General features: G+C 41.1%; 1 protein-coding gene across 4 annotated transcripts in view; it reads left to right on the top strand.

Annotated features, from left to right (window-relative positions):
• TTC7B (tetratricopeptide repeat domain 7B) overlaps positions 1-7,394 on the top strand; it is a 121,886-nt gene extending 114,492 nt beyond the window's left edge. For all 4 annotated transcript variants that reach the window (XM_058829755.1, XM_058829751.1, XM_058829754.1 and 1 more), the window contains one exon: positions 6,397-7,394. In XM_058829755.1, coding sequence (XP_058685738.1) covers positions 6,397-6,618 — 222 coding nt within the window. In that variant the 3' untranslated portion in view covers positions 6,619-7,394. The remainder of the gene's footprint in view (positions 1-6,396) is intronic.
• Positions 7,395-16,041: the final 8,647 nt, after the last annotated feature.

The following is a 16,041-nucleotide window of genomic DNA, read 5'->3' as shown; positions in this document are numbered from 1 at the left end:
TATATACATGTTGTAGTTTCTTTTCCAATTAAGAAAAATGATCACCTTTACTTGTAAAGTAAGTGCAGTGTGGTCAATCCAGTTGGTTTTAAACCTTATAATGTGGCTACCCTTCAAAATCTCTGCAGTAAAATGCAATCTGTGTCTGCTGATACAGAACCATGTTTATTCATATTTTTTCTGATGGAATGGCTTATTTCTAACTGATGTGCTATGTCACAATCTTTTCATACTTGCAGAAAATAGTTATGCGCAATGACTCAACGTGCATGTGCCTTTGAAAGGAGTTTGTAAATGATTTCTTATGCAAAGTCATACTTTGACTAGATGGACATGTTTCAGCAGAAAGTCATCAGCTAAAATGAAAATAGAGCACAGTATATAAATAATGTTCTGGTTCACTCTATGTAAGTGTAAATATTGATTATAGACTACATTTAAAATGTGTATTTTTATCACAGAGGTTGGAAAGTATCAGCTGTAGAATTTTACTTATTTTTCCATATATCATGGCAAATTCTTCTCATTTTGCCTCACTAACACTTCTGTTTCATTATTATAGCATAACACTGTCAAGTCTCTGGTAAACCTTCAAGTTTGATAGATTTGTTTAAAAATAGCAGCCACCTTAACACTTGCAAAATAGGCTGAAAAAGCAGCATGTAACAAGGGGCAGTTTTGTGATGCTAAAATTACACTGCATATGGATTTGCAATGCATACATTGCACACTGAGTTTTGTAACTATTTATGGTCATAATCCTTGATTTTTAAGTTTTTAGATAGGATGGGGATGTTTCTAGCGTGTCCTTCTGATACCACAGCTTAAAGTTGATTATCTATTAGGCTGGTACCCACTTAAAAACAGTAAGATAGTGAACTGGGAAAATTGCTCTGAAGTTGGATGTAGTGAGTTCTTTAAATCTTTTGTAGCTTTTAAAAATCATTGTTTTCCACATCTGCATATCTCTGTCTATATGCATTATCAGCTGTTAGCTTATTTGACTTCAGCAGGTCATCAGCAAAATAGACCACTGTTCTTCTGTCTTCCTGCTCTTATCATTAAAAGCAAAATAAGCCTATTTTTTATTTTCATAGGCTTATAATGTTTTCTTACAGCTGTTGTTTTTGCAGGGCAAACTTCTAGCTCTGAGAGCTATTTTTTAGTGAAATAAGATCTGTATCATAGAAATATGGAAGCTTTTTAGCAAACAAGTCATGTAACAGACCTGCCAGGAATAGATTAATATGAATAGCATATCTGGTACTACTCAAATATCCATAGATAAGACTTCTGTAGGTCACCAGACTGTGTTTCTTTAAACATGGTGAGATTCTCTGGCACTTTTTTGTGTGTTAAGTCAGCCACATTTCTTGTTCTTGTTCTGTCCATTTCTCCCATTTCCCAGGTTCCTTCTCCACAGAGAGCTCAGCATCCTCCCTGAAAAAGGCAAGAGTGCAGACTCATGGTCACAGTTCCCCTTTTTTTCCACTTTTAAATAAATTTCATTGCTTTTGAGAACATCTCCCACTTCTACCCTATATATTTCTCAGAGCAAATGAAAATATTCCTCTTGATATCAAGTGAATAAAGGTAAAAATCTCAAGTGGTGCTTCTGTTGAGACTGAGAACTGTTTATTTTCAGGCACAGTCGAGAAGTAGTCAGACAGTTAAACCTTAAGGAAACCTCCAGCTCTCTTAAGACAAAATTTTTAGTTACACTGGAGAAACCACAGTGATCTTTGTAGTGTTACCTTTCTACTCTTTTTTTTTTTTTTCCAGTTAATGCAAATATAGTATAGCACTTTATGGTAAAGCTCTAGTTTGATGAGACATATGATGGGCAATAATTATGACTAATTTTTTCTAAGTTAGTTCCACAGAAAAAAAAATAATGTTAACTTCTCATTTGCCTAGAAGCAAATTAAAAAGTGACCTTACTGGACTGCACTAAATGGCTGGTGTTAAAAAAATTTTAAATAGCTGATTTTCAAAATGAAAAATTAGTCATTTACAGAATTTTAGTCCTATGTTTATTTGTCTAGATATGTGTTTTGCACTGACTGTTTGGTTAATTATTATGACAGGTTAATTTGCAAAGAGAGAAAGCCCTTCTGCAGAAAAAAGATACCTTTGCAGTGAAGACTACACTACATGCTTATTTAAGCAATTATGGCTTTATACAATTGCTTATTAGATGGTGTTCTTCAGGTTCTGAGTCATGATATTTTATTAATAAATAATAGTGCATTTTCTAACTGGAAATTTTATTTGAAGACTGTAATGCTCCATTTGGAAATCAAATTAATTTGAATGTTTTCCTTTTAAAAGATGCTTATGTTTGTCTAATGAACAAATGGGCCCTGTTTGACTGAGCACTGTGAAAAACAGTCCTTGGAGAGATGTTTGGGTAAAGAAAGCAAAGAATAGCAGTTTTGTATGTGGGGCAATGTAAAATGAAGTGTAAAGGGAATGACTGAGGGAGGAAACACATGTAAAGTCATTACCCAACAAGATGGAGACTTTGTGACTCCAGACTGGGTGAGGAAAGAATTAGAAAGACCTTGAAAATAACCTGTGGCAAAAGCTGGAAGCACTTTTCTCCCCATTTTGATTAATTTTTAGAGGGTTTTGTTATGTTAGGATATGAAGTTTGTGTAGAACCTGTCCGTAGTGACAACAGTACCTCCCTGTCGAAGGCAGCCCACAGTGTTTCACAGTGTTGCTCTTTTAGAAAGCCCCTTTGGAGAGCCCCTGGAGGCTCTCAGAATTGCAAAATCCCTTTTATTCGCAGCTCTGGCTGGGCACTGTAAAGGGCTGTTGACCTTTCCTTGAGCAGAGAGCATCTGAACTCCACAGATCTCTGAGTACTGTTGATTATTCAAAGTGACTGGTATAAATATCAGCAGACTGGAGACGTGAAGAGCTGGGTTTATTGGTTGTGATAGTGGCACAAAAAAGTCTCTTTGTTTCTTCAGAGATTCTCTTCACTTTCTGCCTGTGCAGATTCTCATTAGAGTTCTCTCTTGGAGTTTTATGAGTTACAAAATCAACCCCTACAATGTAGAACTGGCTAAAAGAAAAATAAGGTTTGCCTAAAGAGTTTACAACATACAGACATCCTAACTAGGGAGAAAGTGAAAGCCTTAACATAGGGGAGATCAGTGATTTGACAAGGAGAAAAATCAACCTCAAAGGAACCCCAAAATTCTCAGCAAACCAAACATGGAGTAAAGTAATAAGCAACATTTGTACCAAGATGCAAAATGAAGTCTGCACATGTTAGAGGCTTTTATAACTGTGTTCAAAGCAAATGTCATACATTTATTGTTCTTTCATGTGAATGAGATGCAATAGCAGGTAAGATCCTGCTTTCTCCTGCAGATGCCAACAGTTGTCTTAAACACCTCCATCAAGTACTGCAGCATTCTAAAATGTACAAAGAACAAATAGGTTGCCTTAGATTTCTGTAATTCCTTTGGAACTTACGGGTTTTATTATATTTTGTCAAATGAATGTTTTCCTACTGACAGTTCTTGTTACTTACACAAATTATTATATAGCACTTTTTCTAATTGATTCAGGTTCCAAAATCCCTCTCATATTTTATCTTTTTAAAGATTTATAGGGAGGATATACAGAAAAGACATTCTGCTTAGGTTTTAAGGTAACAGGCCAAGTCTTAAGGTGTGAACCATATGTCACTTAGGTATCCCTCTGTGTTTCTGCAGAACTGATGTGTTGTTCAGGCCCATCTCCAGCCATAAAACAAGAGACTTAACATTATTCTGCAGATAAATGTTGTCTGTACATCTGCTGCTAAATAGCTGAAGGCCAGAATTGGTAGCTTCGAGATTTTGTTTCCAGTAAGAAAGCAGAGGAATATACGCAGTGAAGGACTGGGATAATTTGTACTGATTTGTGGGAAATCTTAGAGGAATTTTGGTTTGGGAAGGAGGTTAGTTGGGTGGATTTTGTTGGTGTTGGTTTTAGTGGTTTAGGGTTTTTTTTCCTGAAGAGTTAATACAGAAAGCAAGCATATGCTGACAGCTGGTAAACTGAAGTTAGTTTTCTTGGGTGAGTGTTGGTGTGAGGTCACCAAAGGATATTGCTGTGTGATAGACATGCCTGCTCCTTCTGCCTCTGGTGTGCAATGCTTAATAGAGCAGAGTCAGGCAAGGACTGCAAACAATTCAAAATGTTCTGTGCCTCAGAATTTTAATGAAATCATTCAGGAAGGGGATTTACAAACTGGGCACTTACAATGCATGATATCTGACCATCATTCTGAGAGAGTTAATGAATCAGAGGGTATTTTGGGTTCTTTCTCTAGATCACTTGAGTTCAGCCCACAGCTACAGTGATCAAATGTCACTATCCTTTTAATGCTCTGCATGAAACAGGTCTAATTTTCTATTGGTTCTTTGGAAGTAAAGCTTGTTGTCCCAGGACTACCACCTGAGGCAGAAGTTTTCATACCATCCTAGGCTGAGACACCAGTGAAAGGCTGACTTTCAGGAGACTCTCCCTCAAGAAAGCTGTGTCCCCAAAACATGAGGGAACAGGATGCAACCTCATTGCCCACACAAGAGTGGTTCCTTTCCTACTGCTAAATGCTAATTTCAACACTAATGCTTGTGTTCGTAGGAAAGTATAACAGCAGGCAAACTGCCAGGATTTGCTCTAGTTCTATCACCTGGAAAATCTCAGCTATCCTTTTTGCCATACAGAATAGGGCAGATGTGACGTAATGTGTGTCTCTTCCTATGAACAAGCTTTTATCTGCGAAATTTGGTTTTTCTTTGGTCTTGAGAAGAACAGCTTGTATCCTTAGCAAGCAGGGAAAATGGTCTGGAATATTTAAGAAAAAAGTATTAGCAATATTCAAATATTTCACATGTTTAATTAGTATAAAATATATATATATATATACACAAAAAAACAAGGCTTATGAAAATAGAGACTCTTATCTTGAAAATAAGAACACTAAATTTTTATTAAGGTTAGGTGCATTGCAGTGATACCAACTTTGTGTATTCCATCTCCTTGCTTCATTTTTTTGTAGTTTCACATCTGATACCTACCAGTTACTGACAATCTCTTCACTGCAGGGAAAAAAGCACTGATCCTGAGATTTATCCAGTTTTTGTATTGGAAGTACTGTTCACTTGCTCTGATAATGCTGACTCAATTGACAGTCCAAACCCAGACAAAACCCAGCACCTTTATGTGAGAACATCTACCAAGCTGATAGAAATGACCATTTATTTATTCATTTACCAATACTGTACAGCACTCCTTATATTGTTTTACAGGGTAGGGTGTGCTCAGTTGTTCTGTAGGAACTGTTTCAGTCTTCCCAAGCTGAAAAATCAGCCAGGTAGGCACAATTCCAGAAATGTATGGTGGGTAATTCAGGGGCTGCATAGACTGGCAGTGCTTTCTAATCATCGGTGCTTGGGTTAATAAGGATTTGAGGGACAGATGTGCAGAGAGATAAAAGAAATTGTGGTCCAAGGAGTGGGGGCTGGGAGGGCAGAAGTCACAAGGCCTCTGTAAGCATGTAACTGGGACACATCTCTGCAAAACAAAGATTTATGGTCCATGTGTTTTTCAATACGGAAACACAATGTAAAAATGCATAATATCATTAGGATTATTATAATCCCAAAATAAAGCTCTCTTACTGGGTCATTCCATGACTTTTCTGGTACAGTAGCATAGCTGAATATGATGGATGGAGATTTCCATGGCCTCATTCAGCCCATATCCTAGAGGATTTGGACGTGCTCTGGATCATGTAGTGTTGAATTGGATCCCATCTTGCAGAGGAAGATAGAGGATGTGTAACAGGGATGCTCATGAGGAAGTTCTGTGCCTGCTGGCCCTTTGTGCATTATGGGGTCAATATCAGTCCCTGTTCTGCAGATTGAATCAAGCACTGTGGGTTTTGCCCATTGAGCTGACCTCAGTTTTATTACAGCCACCCCTGAGTGCTGCTGGCACCGTGTATGATCTCAGGTCTTATGGGGCATGAGCTAGGTGCTGAGATGCACAGGGGGGATGGGAAAACTTCAGGGCACACACCTTAGGACTTCAGATAACAGGAGCTTACACAAGTGCCCAGGTACTTCCTGCTTCTTGGAAAGTAGGTGGAGTTTTTGTTATTTAGTCTTTGATGCCTGTCCAAAGTCACTTGATTTTGTTGGTGTGGAGTAGCTTGCTCAAATCCTCAGGTAATTTCTTTCCTTAAATATAAAGAATAAATAAAAATTGCATAGTCTAAAACTTTGAGCCCAAGAACTGCCTACCCTTATTTCACTACAGTGACCTTGTTTGAGCTCCAGGAAAGGCCTGCTGGCCAATCTCAGCCATTTTCCCTTTGTTTTCTTGCAGGCTCTGATACTTCATCAGCTTGGGCGCTTTAGCTTGGCAGAGAAGATTCTCAGAGACGCTGTCCAGGTGAACTCCACAGCCCATGAGGTCTGGAACAGCCTGGGAGAGGTGCTGCAGGCTCAAGGCAATGATGATGCCGCAACCGAATGCTTCCTGACGGCACTGGAGCTGGAAGCCAGCAGTCCCGTGGTCCCTTTTACCATCATTCCCAGAGTCCTGTGAGAGGGCATCTCCATCAACAGATTTTTGGTCTTGACTTCTGGGCGAACAAAGCCAGTGTATGAGACTGCCTGGTAACTGGTTAGTTTGAGAAACTTTAGAGCTACAGGTAACAAACTCCACTCTTTTGCCGGAAAGTGGCCAAAGCAGGGAGGTGCCACCACATGTTAATGTCAGACTGAGAGGACAGAGGGGTGAGCCAGAGCCAAATCACTCATATCGCCTGCAGTTTTGCCCTGGTAGTTTTAAAACATCATTATATTGTTCATGGATGATGTGCCATATTTTGTTAGTGAAACATGAGTGTTACATAAAATTATAATGGAATCAACTACCAATTGTAGAATAAGTTAAGATTCAGTGGCAGAGCAGACTATTTTTAACAAGGCTGTTAATAAAACTGTTCTCTTCCTGCCTCTCAACCTCTTTTGGCCCAAAGTCAAAATGTGAATTTTCTGTTTCCATCTCTATTTTAGTCCAGGCCAGAAAATCAGTTGAGTTCTTGTTTTTAGTTGTTAATAACTGTGATGTGTGGCTAACTGTTATCTAGAGCAAAGGCTGAGTACAAGAATATTTATATTTTACCAATGTATGCCTGTTACAAAAAATATATTAGTTATTTAAGTTTAACTTTTTTATGTGAATTCAGAGTTTATTTATCAATGGAAATATGTAAAAAGAAGCCTCAAATGGAATATTTACCGACATTCCTTATACATGAACCCACACTTGGCTAAATGGGAAGATTATGTTAATAATAAAATGATTTTTAAATGGAACCTTTCCTGTGTCCTGGTTAAGAATCTGGGGGAAATAGATGTCTTGTGAACACATTTTTATGAGGTGGCTGTCTGGTCTTGAAGATGAGCAACACCAAAATTAAATATTCTGAGGCCAGTTTAGAGAAAAGAACCTCCAACACTCTTTGCCAATGGTACTGTTATCTTAGATTTTGGGTTTCCTTAAATCTTCACAACTCCTTTTTAATTCCTTCCACTCCAGCTCTTGATGAAGCCAGATTACACTGCCTCTACATAGTACGTACATCTTGGTAGTGCTTGGGAAAAGCATCTTAAATATTTATACAGTACTCTTTGGGTTTTTTTTTTACTATCTTCATAGTCCTTTCTCAGCATCTCCTGCACTTATTGTCCCTTGAAAGAAAAGTTGGCTGGTTCAGTAGACAGATACTTGCTAGAGATTCTCTGGGATGTGTGACAAGAGTCATTGTTGCAGTGACTATTCAGGGTGCGAGAGCTGGGGTGGTCATGTCTGCTCACTTACAGCCTTGGGTGCATTTGGAGCCTGGGAAGAGTTCCAGGTTCCCCATTAGACTGGGTGCTCCTTGATACTTGGCTGATTTGTCACAAGAAGTGGTTTTAAAGTGCTTAGCACAGGATAGCAGATGATTCAGAAAAATAACAGCAAATGTTGTTCTTTGTCCCTCACCACAGCTTATGTACTTCAAACACGTGGAGGATCCTCACTGTGGGGCCCCAGTGAGCATCTTCAAATGGCAGAAGACTTAAACCTGGGGAGCTCTTCAGTTTTCCCCCTGGCATTTCAAATGCCTGTTAGGCTGACGATACTTTGAAATTGTATCTACTTGGTATTTGGACCATATGTTCTCTGTAAAATGGACCAAAACCCTGTAATAGGTAGTGTTTTTAAATCTATTTTAAAGGCAGTAGAAATTGTGTCATCTTGCTCACTGCGAAAAACATCAGTTTTGTTTCCCCATTTAAAGTCCCTGTTTGGCATTTTTTTCTTCCTACTGTCCTTGGCTTTCTTTTACTCTTTTCTATTTGCCAACTGTTCCCTTTTCTAGTCCCAGTTCATAATTTGTGTTCTGGCCCTGCTGTTTTTTGGCACCCATTATATGATACCAAAAAATAGTGCAAAACCTTTATTTGTTTAATTCAGTTCCTCCTGAGCACTTTTCCTGTCCCAGTTCCATTAGTTAACTTGTGATACCTTTCACATGAGTGCTCCTTCACAGTATTGACTCACCTTTTACTATAATATCAAAGCTTTTCTATCAAGGCAATTTGCACCTAGATCTGAGGCAGGTGGTTTTTCTCAACAGAGCTTCAGACAAAAGTAGAGGATAGGAGAATTCTGTAACAGAATTCAGTTCTGATTCTTCTCATTCCATTTCAAGTCCTGGCCTCTTTTGATAAACTCCCAATGTGGAAAGGTTAGCAATCTAATTGTGTCATGTCTTTTATTAGTGGAGAAGTTGTCGCTGGTGTTGTGCATATCAGGTGAACCTGAATATCTGTTTCCTTTTTCTTGCGCAGGAATCAGTTTCAATGTAAATCCACAAGCTTCTACCTCTTGGGAATAGCCTCAGCTACCTATTTTTAAAAATGGATTATCTCTGTAAGGCTGTACATTTAGGAATATTCAGGCAGAAGTGGAAATCCTTGCAGCATATGAATTAAACAACATTGCTTGTTTAAACATAGTTTTCAAGTTAAAACAACAAGTTCCTAGGTTTTGCAGCTGCATTCTTTTTTCTTTTTTTAAAATCGAGTAAGAAGGCCAAGATATTTTTGTATCTGTTTTAGTTGCTATACAGAGAGATCTGCCTTTTGCAATCTGCTCTCAGACCACCACAGCTTTTCAGTCACTGGAGTGAAAGAAACAATTCCCATGTGCACAGCCAGTCCCCAGGGAAGTGTTCCCTTGGTGCCTGTGGGTTGGTGTCATCCTCATGAGAGGCTGCTCCTGGACTTTGTGGCTGGCAAAATCTCCATGTGGTCACACAATCTGTGTGTGCTCTTGCTCCCCCAGCCTGTGGCAGGAATAAGAGCTGTTCAAATGATCAGTGAGGAAAGTCAGGGGCTGAAAACCATGCCAACCCCTTGCTCCCTTGTCTCCAGGTTTTACTAACCTTTGGGTGGGAGCCAAGTAAAATGGTTATTAAAGTGCATTGTCAAGCACTTGTATCAATGTAGGGACAAGTTGCACAAGCCTGAGATCTCCAGCCTTTCAACAGGGATTACATGCACTTCTCTTAAATTCCAGTCTTAAAGATGGGAATAGCAGGTTTCAGAGGAGACTCCCCTTACTCTGCAGTGTGCCTGTGCTACTCAACATGATTAACATTCGGTTTACTACGCATATGCTAAAGTGCAGCAGCAATCTCTGTTGCACTTGATAAAAGGTCTGACTCTGCAGTGCCTCCAATAAAAAAATCTATCATTTAAGTAATTGGTGAAAGTTCATCTCTAATTTTGGTGCAGATAACAATTTTTACTCCATGATTTATTTAATTTCTACTTCTGTTTTTATGATTGATAGAGAATCAGAGGAACAAGAGAAACAATCCAAGCAGAACTAATCCAATTGTATCTTTGAAAACTTTTGTCATTCATTATATGCATTTTAAACATCAAAGCTATTTTTAAAATTGTTTTAATTTTCCTTGAAAATCTGTTTTTTCCTGGGTAGACTATTCTACTCTGGAATGATAGCAGAAACTTGGATATAATGGAGTTCCAGATTTACCTTGCTAATTTTTTGTTTACTCAGTTGTCACTTGTAATGATATTTTTCTCACAATCATCCCTTCTCTCCTCTAGCATCATGTTAAAAAGCTTATATGCTAAAATAAGCTTTGAGTAAGGACACTTCTCCAGCATTTAATCTATTTAACCTCATCACTTCCAAACTACCTTTTCTGATCTCACTGATGGGCTGTGCTGGACTGTATTACACTTCCACATGCATCCATATTATCACAAAGACTAGCTGGTTGTCATTGCTGACTGTGTGAAATTTGCTGGGAATCTCTCAGACTTGCAAAGCCAGCAAGTGGGCTCAAAGAAATGGGACAATGAAGTTAAACCTAAGGAAAATCAGAAAGCTTTTTTGGAATGAGGAATGTGTGTGGGGTGAGTGTTGGTCAGAGTTTGCTCTAACCCACTGCAGGGACACATGATACTGTTTGTCACCACCTTGGTCACTCGGCCTTTCCAGTTCTCAGTTTAAAGCACCTTTTTAGTCCAGGTGTGTTGTCTCTCCAGTTACTATTTCAGAGAGAGAAAACTGTAGCTGTTAATTTGAAAGGATGGAACTGTTTCTGTCTGGGACAGACAAGCACCAGGCGTCACCGCCCTGGCACCACTTCGGACATTCCCAGAGTGCAGCAGCTGCCAGCTGTGCTCTTTTGAATGTGTCCCTAAAGCACTGCAGGAACACCCAGCAAAGCTCCCAAAGGCAGGAGAGAGAGGACTTTGGCTTTTCTAAATATGCCTTCACTTAGAAAACTTCCTTGGAGGGACTGAGTGTAAAAGCCTATTTTAGACATAAAGGGGTTGATGAAATGTGTCATTGCTGTGCTGAATTCTTTTTCTTTGTGTCCTTACATAAGGCAGGGATCTCTGCAGGAGAGATGACCCTTGTCTGCTTTATCCAGGTATAAGTCTCTACAGCCTTGGTGGGAGTAGCATGACTGGCCCTTGGCTCCCTTTCTGCCCCTAGCATTGCCTCACCAAGGATGTGCTGCTCTTCAGTATGAAATTACTGAAGGCACACTCTATCTGGCTTGAAAAAATTAATAGATTATTAAATAAGGTAATTTATTAGTTATTACCACAGTGACATGGCATTAAAAGCTTGCAGGATTAGTAGTTTTCTGTTTGTTTATGTAGCTGAGCCCCCTCCTCTGTGAGGACAGTAAAGCTGGAAGATCCTCTGGTGGGTACAGCTGAGGAATAAACACCTGGGCATGTGGGCCCCTGGGATGGCTCCCAAAGAGAAATATGGAGCTGCTTACCAATTTTTAAGTGAATGCTTTTTCTACATGAGCATGCACATGCTCACAGTTACAGAGAGCCATGCCACAGGTGCATCTCACACCTGTGGCAGAGTTTAGAGAGGAAGTTCCTGTACAAGTTCACTTTAATTCCTGTAAAGCTGTCTCCTCTATAAACAACAGATAGTTGGTTGTGTCAGAAAAGGAAATTCTGGCCCCAGTTTTCATTTCCAGTGTATACCAGATGTATATCAAATGACAAGCCTGAGACATTATTATTAGTGCAGGCTTTCCTAAGATTGTTGTTTTCCAAACAGCACCAACTACTAATGTAGGACTGGAGGGGGCAACAGAGGCCACAAAACATGCCAAGTTACTTTCCTTTTGACTGTCTTGCACAAATAGCTCTTTATGGGAAGCAAAACAGCAATCTTCTGACTGAAAAGTTATTTTTTTAGGGTCCCTTAAGAAAATGGATTTTTGTCTTTCTACTTTTTAATACTGTGATATTTTAGAATAGTTAACTCCTGTGAGCTGGAATGAGAATCCTGCAAGCTTCAGGGCAGGTTCTGTGGCCAAAGGACCCAGCAGGTGCCTTCATTGACACAGGACCTACACGCTCTTAGGCTAAAATCACTTCTTCCCAGATATATCCTTCAGGATTAAGTCCTGCTGATCCCATTGCCCCGCTTCTGCACTGGCTGCCTGCGCTGGTGGCCAGCCTGCAGGAAGCCCCGGGTGCTCCTGGTCCCCGCCCTGCCTCGCCTCACAGGGGTGCATGGGCTGGCAGCACCACTGGCTTGGAAGCAATTGTTTCATGGTGTGTGCTCAGTCTGCCACACTGCATCTGGGAGATTAAAAACAAAAGGTAAAAGAAGTAGGCACGAGCTCCTCTGGCTTATGAAAGGCCCCCAAGAGGGCCCACCAGCAGATGCAAATAAACCTTTGTACAGCTTCCATCTTGTGCTCGTCAGAGAACTCTGGCATGCTCTTCATCATTTTAAATTAGAGGCTTCACATGGAGGACCACATACAGCAAGGCTGAGCTTCAGCAGTAGCAAGGGTTAATCGAAACATGTTTTGGATGCCAGGTTATGGTGCAACTTCATCTCATGCCTGACCCAAACCAAGCAGCAGCTGTTGAACAGGAAACCTCGTCCCTATGTTTGCTTTGCTCCTGTTATGTCTGGTTAGCGTGAGGCGAGCCAGACCAGCCCATCATGCTCATGGCCTTTGCTTTTGGGGGTGTTTTTTCACTGCAGAGGAGGCAGTGGAAGTGGGGAGGCGATGTGAGCCCATTTCAGAAATAGATAGCAGTTAGGTGGGTTGGATTATGCCTATTGAGAACCTGCACTATTGTTGCCCTCACCATGTTCATCAAAACAAAGGCTCAAATGGGTGGCATTTGACCCAGCTGGGTCTCAACCACATGGAAAGTAGTTTTCCCATCCTGGCCACCGAGCACCAGACTTGCTCTAAGAAACACAATAGAAAAGAGCATGGGAGGTTTCTGTTCCCAGCAGAGATGCCTTTGCTGTGAGTAGTAGCCTGATGTATTATGCTAATGATGTCTCTTGTTACATTACAGTTTGAAAAATAGAGACTGAGTGATATTAGAGATGCTCAGGAAAGTTAAAATGCATTCATTACAACTGTGATGCTAATAATCTGTATGATAAAAATATACTACATGCTTATGTGAATGTTTCTTGTTCAGAAATAATGTGGACTTTGCTCACTGTAGCTTACAAGTGCTCTATGAGAATTTGTAAATTGGTATCTAACGGTAGCCCAGACTCATAGCTCCCAGCCTTGCCAGAAGGGCCAGAGAGAAGGAGGCACAGATCATATAGGTCACAACTGAGAGGACACAAAACAACTCTCATGGCCAACATACCTCACAGTGTATCAGCCTCACCCTGTGTTTCTTATCTAGGATTTTTATCAGACCTTGATTCCCTCTCTGGATTTGAATGGGAAGTGATGCTGTTGCGCAACTATTTCCTTTCCTGGCCCCAAAATGGACTTAAGTCGTAATTCTTGGCCATTATCACTACCAAACATTCAGTGCTGTGTATAGTGGGTTGCAGTTTTTAAATCATTCTCTTGCCATAGGCCCAAATTAGGCCAATGTTAACACAGGGCTCTGGCACACAGAGCAGGGACTGTCCCATCAGTCTGGCTGTGCTTGTGAGACAGCTCTGTCAGCATCCAGCCTTCACAGACATTTCTAAATAGGATTTTCACTGGGAGTGATATTCTGTGATACTGGTGATTCAGCCTTAGCTACATTTTACTTCCCAGTATGCTGATATTGATGCTCTTCTCATGTTCTGATGCTTCAGCCTCCTTTCTGTGCAAAGCCCACTGTGGATCACTGACAAGAGCTGCCTCCATCCTGCTCTCTGCCCTCAATTTCCCATTTCACTGGGACATGCTGAACAATACGCTCCAATGGCTTTTGTGTCCTGATTCCTAGAAAAAAGCATCCTCTCGAGAGCAGCTCACTCGGCCTGAGACGCTCAGGCACAGCGACAGCTGCAGCCTACATGAAGCAGGGGTGGTATAAATAGCTTGCAAGAAGAGAGGCAGGAAAAATTACATGGTATGGCACTATGGCTAGAGCTGCAGTATTCAGGTTCAGCCTGGTTTTGCAATAAGCTTTGCTTGAGCCAGCATCAGAGGTATAGTTGGGGGGACCTAAAATTTCCAGTTTTCCTCATCTGGTAAAATTAATGTTTTTAGGCAGTTTGCAGAAATTGCAGTACCAGTGACTGTGAATGTTTGAGCTTTATCTTAGTGACTGACTTAGAAAAAAAGCCTATGCATTCTGCAAGTCAGGATCCCTGGGCTTGCCCAGCTTCACCCATTAGGCTCTGGCAAAGGCCTTACTCCATATGCCATGCAGCTTTTGGGAACCCTTCTTCCTTTTTTCAGGAAAGCTTCAGCAGGGGGGGTGTTTTCTCCCCAGCTCCCCTCCTTACACTGCTGATTGAGTGCCTGTCTTTGTGCTGAGGGAGCTCTAAGTCCAAACACTCCCAGGCCAGATGAGACAAGACACAATCTGAACTATTTTATCGACTGGGTGGAGGCTGTAATTTCTGGGATGTTGTAGATTAACTGGCATGACCTGGGCACATTTGCACACTGAGCCTGAAGGGACTGCAGCAAGACAGTGGGTGAAGTTTTTGGGGCAGGAACCAAGTGTCTTAACAGACCCAATGTGAGCATCTCCAGCTGTATGTTGCTTGGTTTATAGGACACACAAACTCCCCTACTGACCAGGAGATGCTCAATGATTTTTAGTAATTCAAGCCCGATAACCCCCTGGAAGTAGAGATTGCATTCATAAATAGTTACCTACATTTGCTGGGTTTTCCTGGTGGATTCAGATAGGTGCACTGATGCCTGCAGATTACCATCCAGAAAAGATGAAAATTTGTTAACTAAACCCTAAACCTTGGGCAGGGAGTGGAAGTGTCACTGAATTTCACCCTTTGCATGAAACAAATCCACAGGCTGACAGACTTGAGAGGTTTCATGAGTTAATATTTGGATGTGAACAATAGTAACCCTCATCCATGACCTCAGCATGGAAATAACAGCAAATGCTTGGCTGAAGCCTCCCTAGTGCCCTCAAAGGGAGGTACCTGCCAGGCTGAGCTGCCTCACTCACCATGACCAGCTCACTGCTCCACAGCCAGAGGCAGACAAGCTGGTGAAGGGCTGCAAGCCACTGGTAGCCACAGCTGGTGACAACTTGTGCCTGTCACTGCTCTGCACAGATCACTGTGTCAGAGAGACACAGCTTTTGCAGCCAAAACTATGCTGAGACCATCCCTTAGCAACAAAGCTCTCACATTGCTTTTACTGCTGCAGTGGCTGGAGATTGGGCACCTTCTCTACTGCCAGAGCTGCAAAGTGATGCACAGCAAAGCTGTCCCACAGAGGGTACCTGCAGCAAGGCACTGTACCAGGAATGCTGCTTACTGTGAGCTGACCCTGCTGTTGTGGCTTTTCTGGGTGTCACATACACTTATCCTTGCACAATGTTCTACAAGACACATCTATGCCCTTCTCAGCTGGCATGGCCTGGCTGCTGGCTGACTGCTTCCTTGAAAATACAAGCTTGATAATCTTAAGAAGCACAATAAATAGCATCCTGCAGAAACCAGTGTGACACAGCAAAGCCCATCCACTAACTAGACCCGAGGAATTAAATACCCATGAATGAATATAATCTCAGGAGAGCATAAGGAGCTCAGCTATTGCCTAGGTCTTAGCTGAAAGCCCCAGCAACACTGGAAAACTGTGTGAAGGACATGTTATGATGTTCCAGTAACTGTCTTCTGATAGTTTCAGATGTGCTCAAGTCTGGAGCAGCCTGAAAGAATACCACCACAATGATTCCAGTTATTACATGGCATGGCACTATGGCCAGAGCTCCTGAGAGAAGCAGGACTGAGAAAGTCTTCACCCATGAGATGCCACCAGGATCTAGATTTATATACTGACAACATACATGCTTCAGGTTGCTTAGCACCATTTACTCCAACATCATACACCTCCACCACATGGTGAAACACAAGCCAAAAAGCCTGAGGAAATTTTTAATATGACAAATACGGTACTTCAACTCTATCAACTGTTCCTTGCACACACAC

The sequence above is a fragment of the Poecile atricapillus genome, chromosome 1 (assembly GCF_030490865.1).
Source record: "Poecile atricapillus isolate bPoeAtr1 chromosome 1, bPoeAtr1.hap1, whole genome shotgun sequence".
Lineage (NCBI taxonomy): Eukaryota > Metazoa > Chordata > Aves > Passeriformes > Paridae > Poecile > Poecile atricapillus.
Note: the sequence above shows the minus strand (reverse complement) of the source record. Positions and strands in the feature narration are given on the sequence as shown.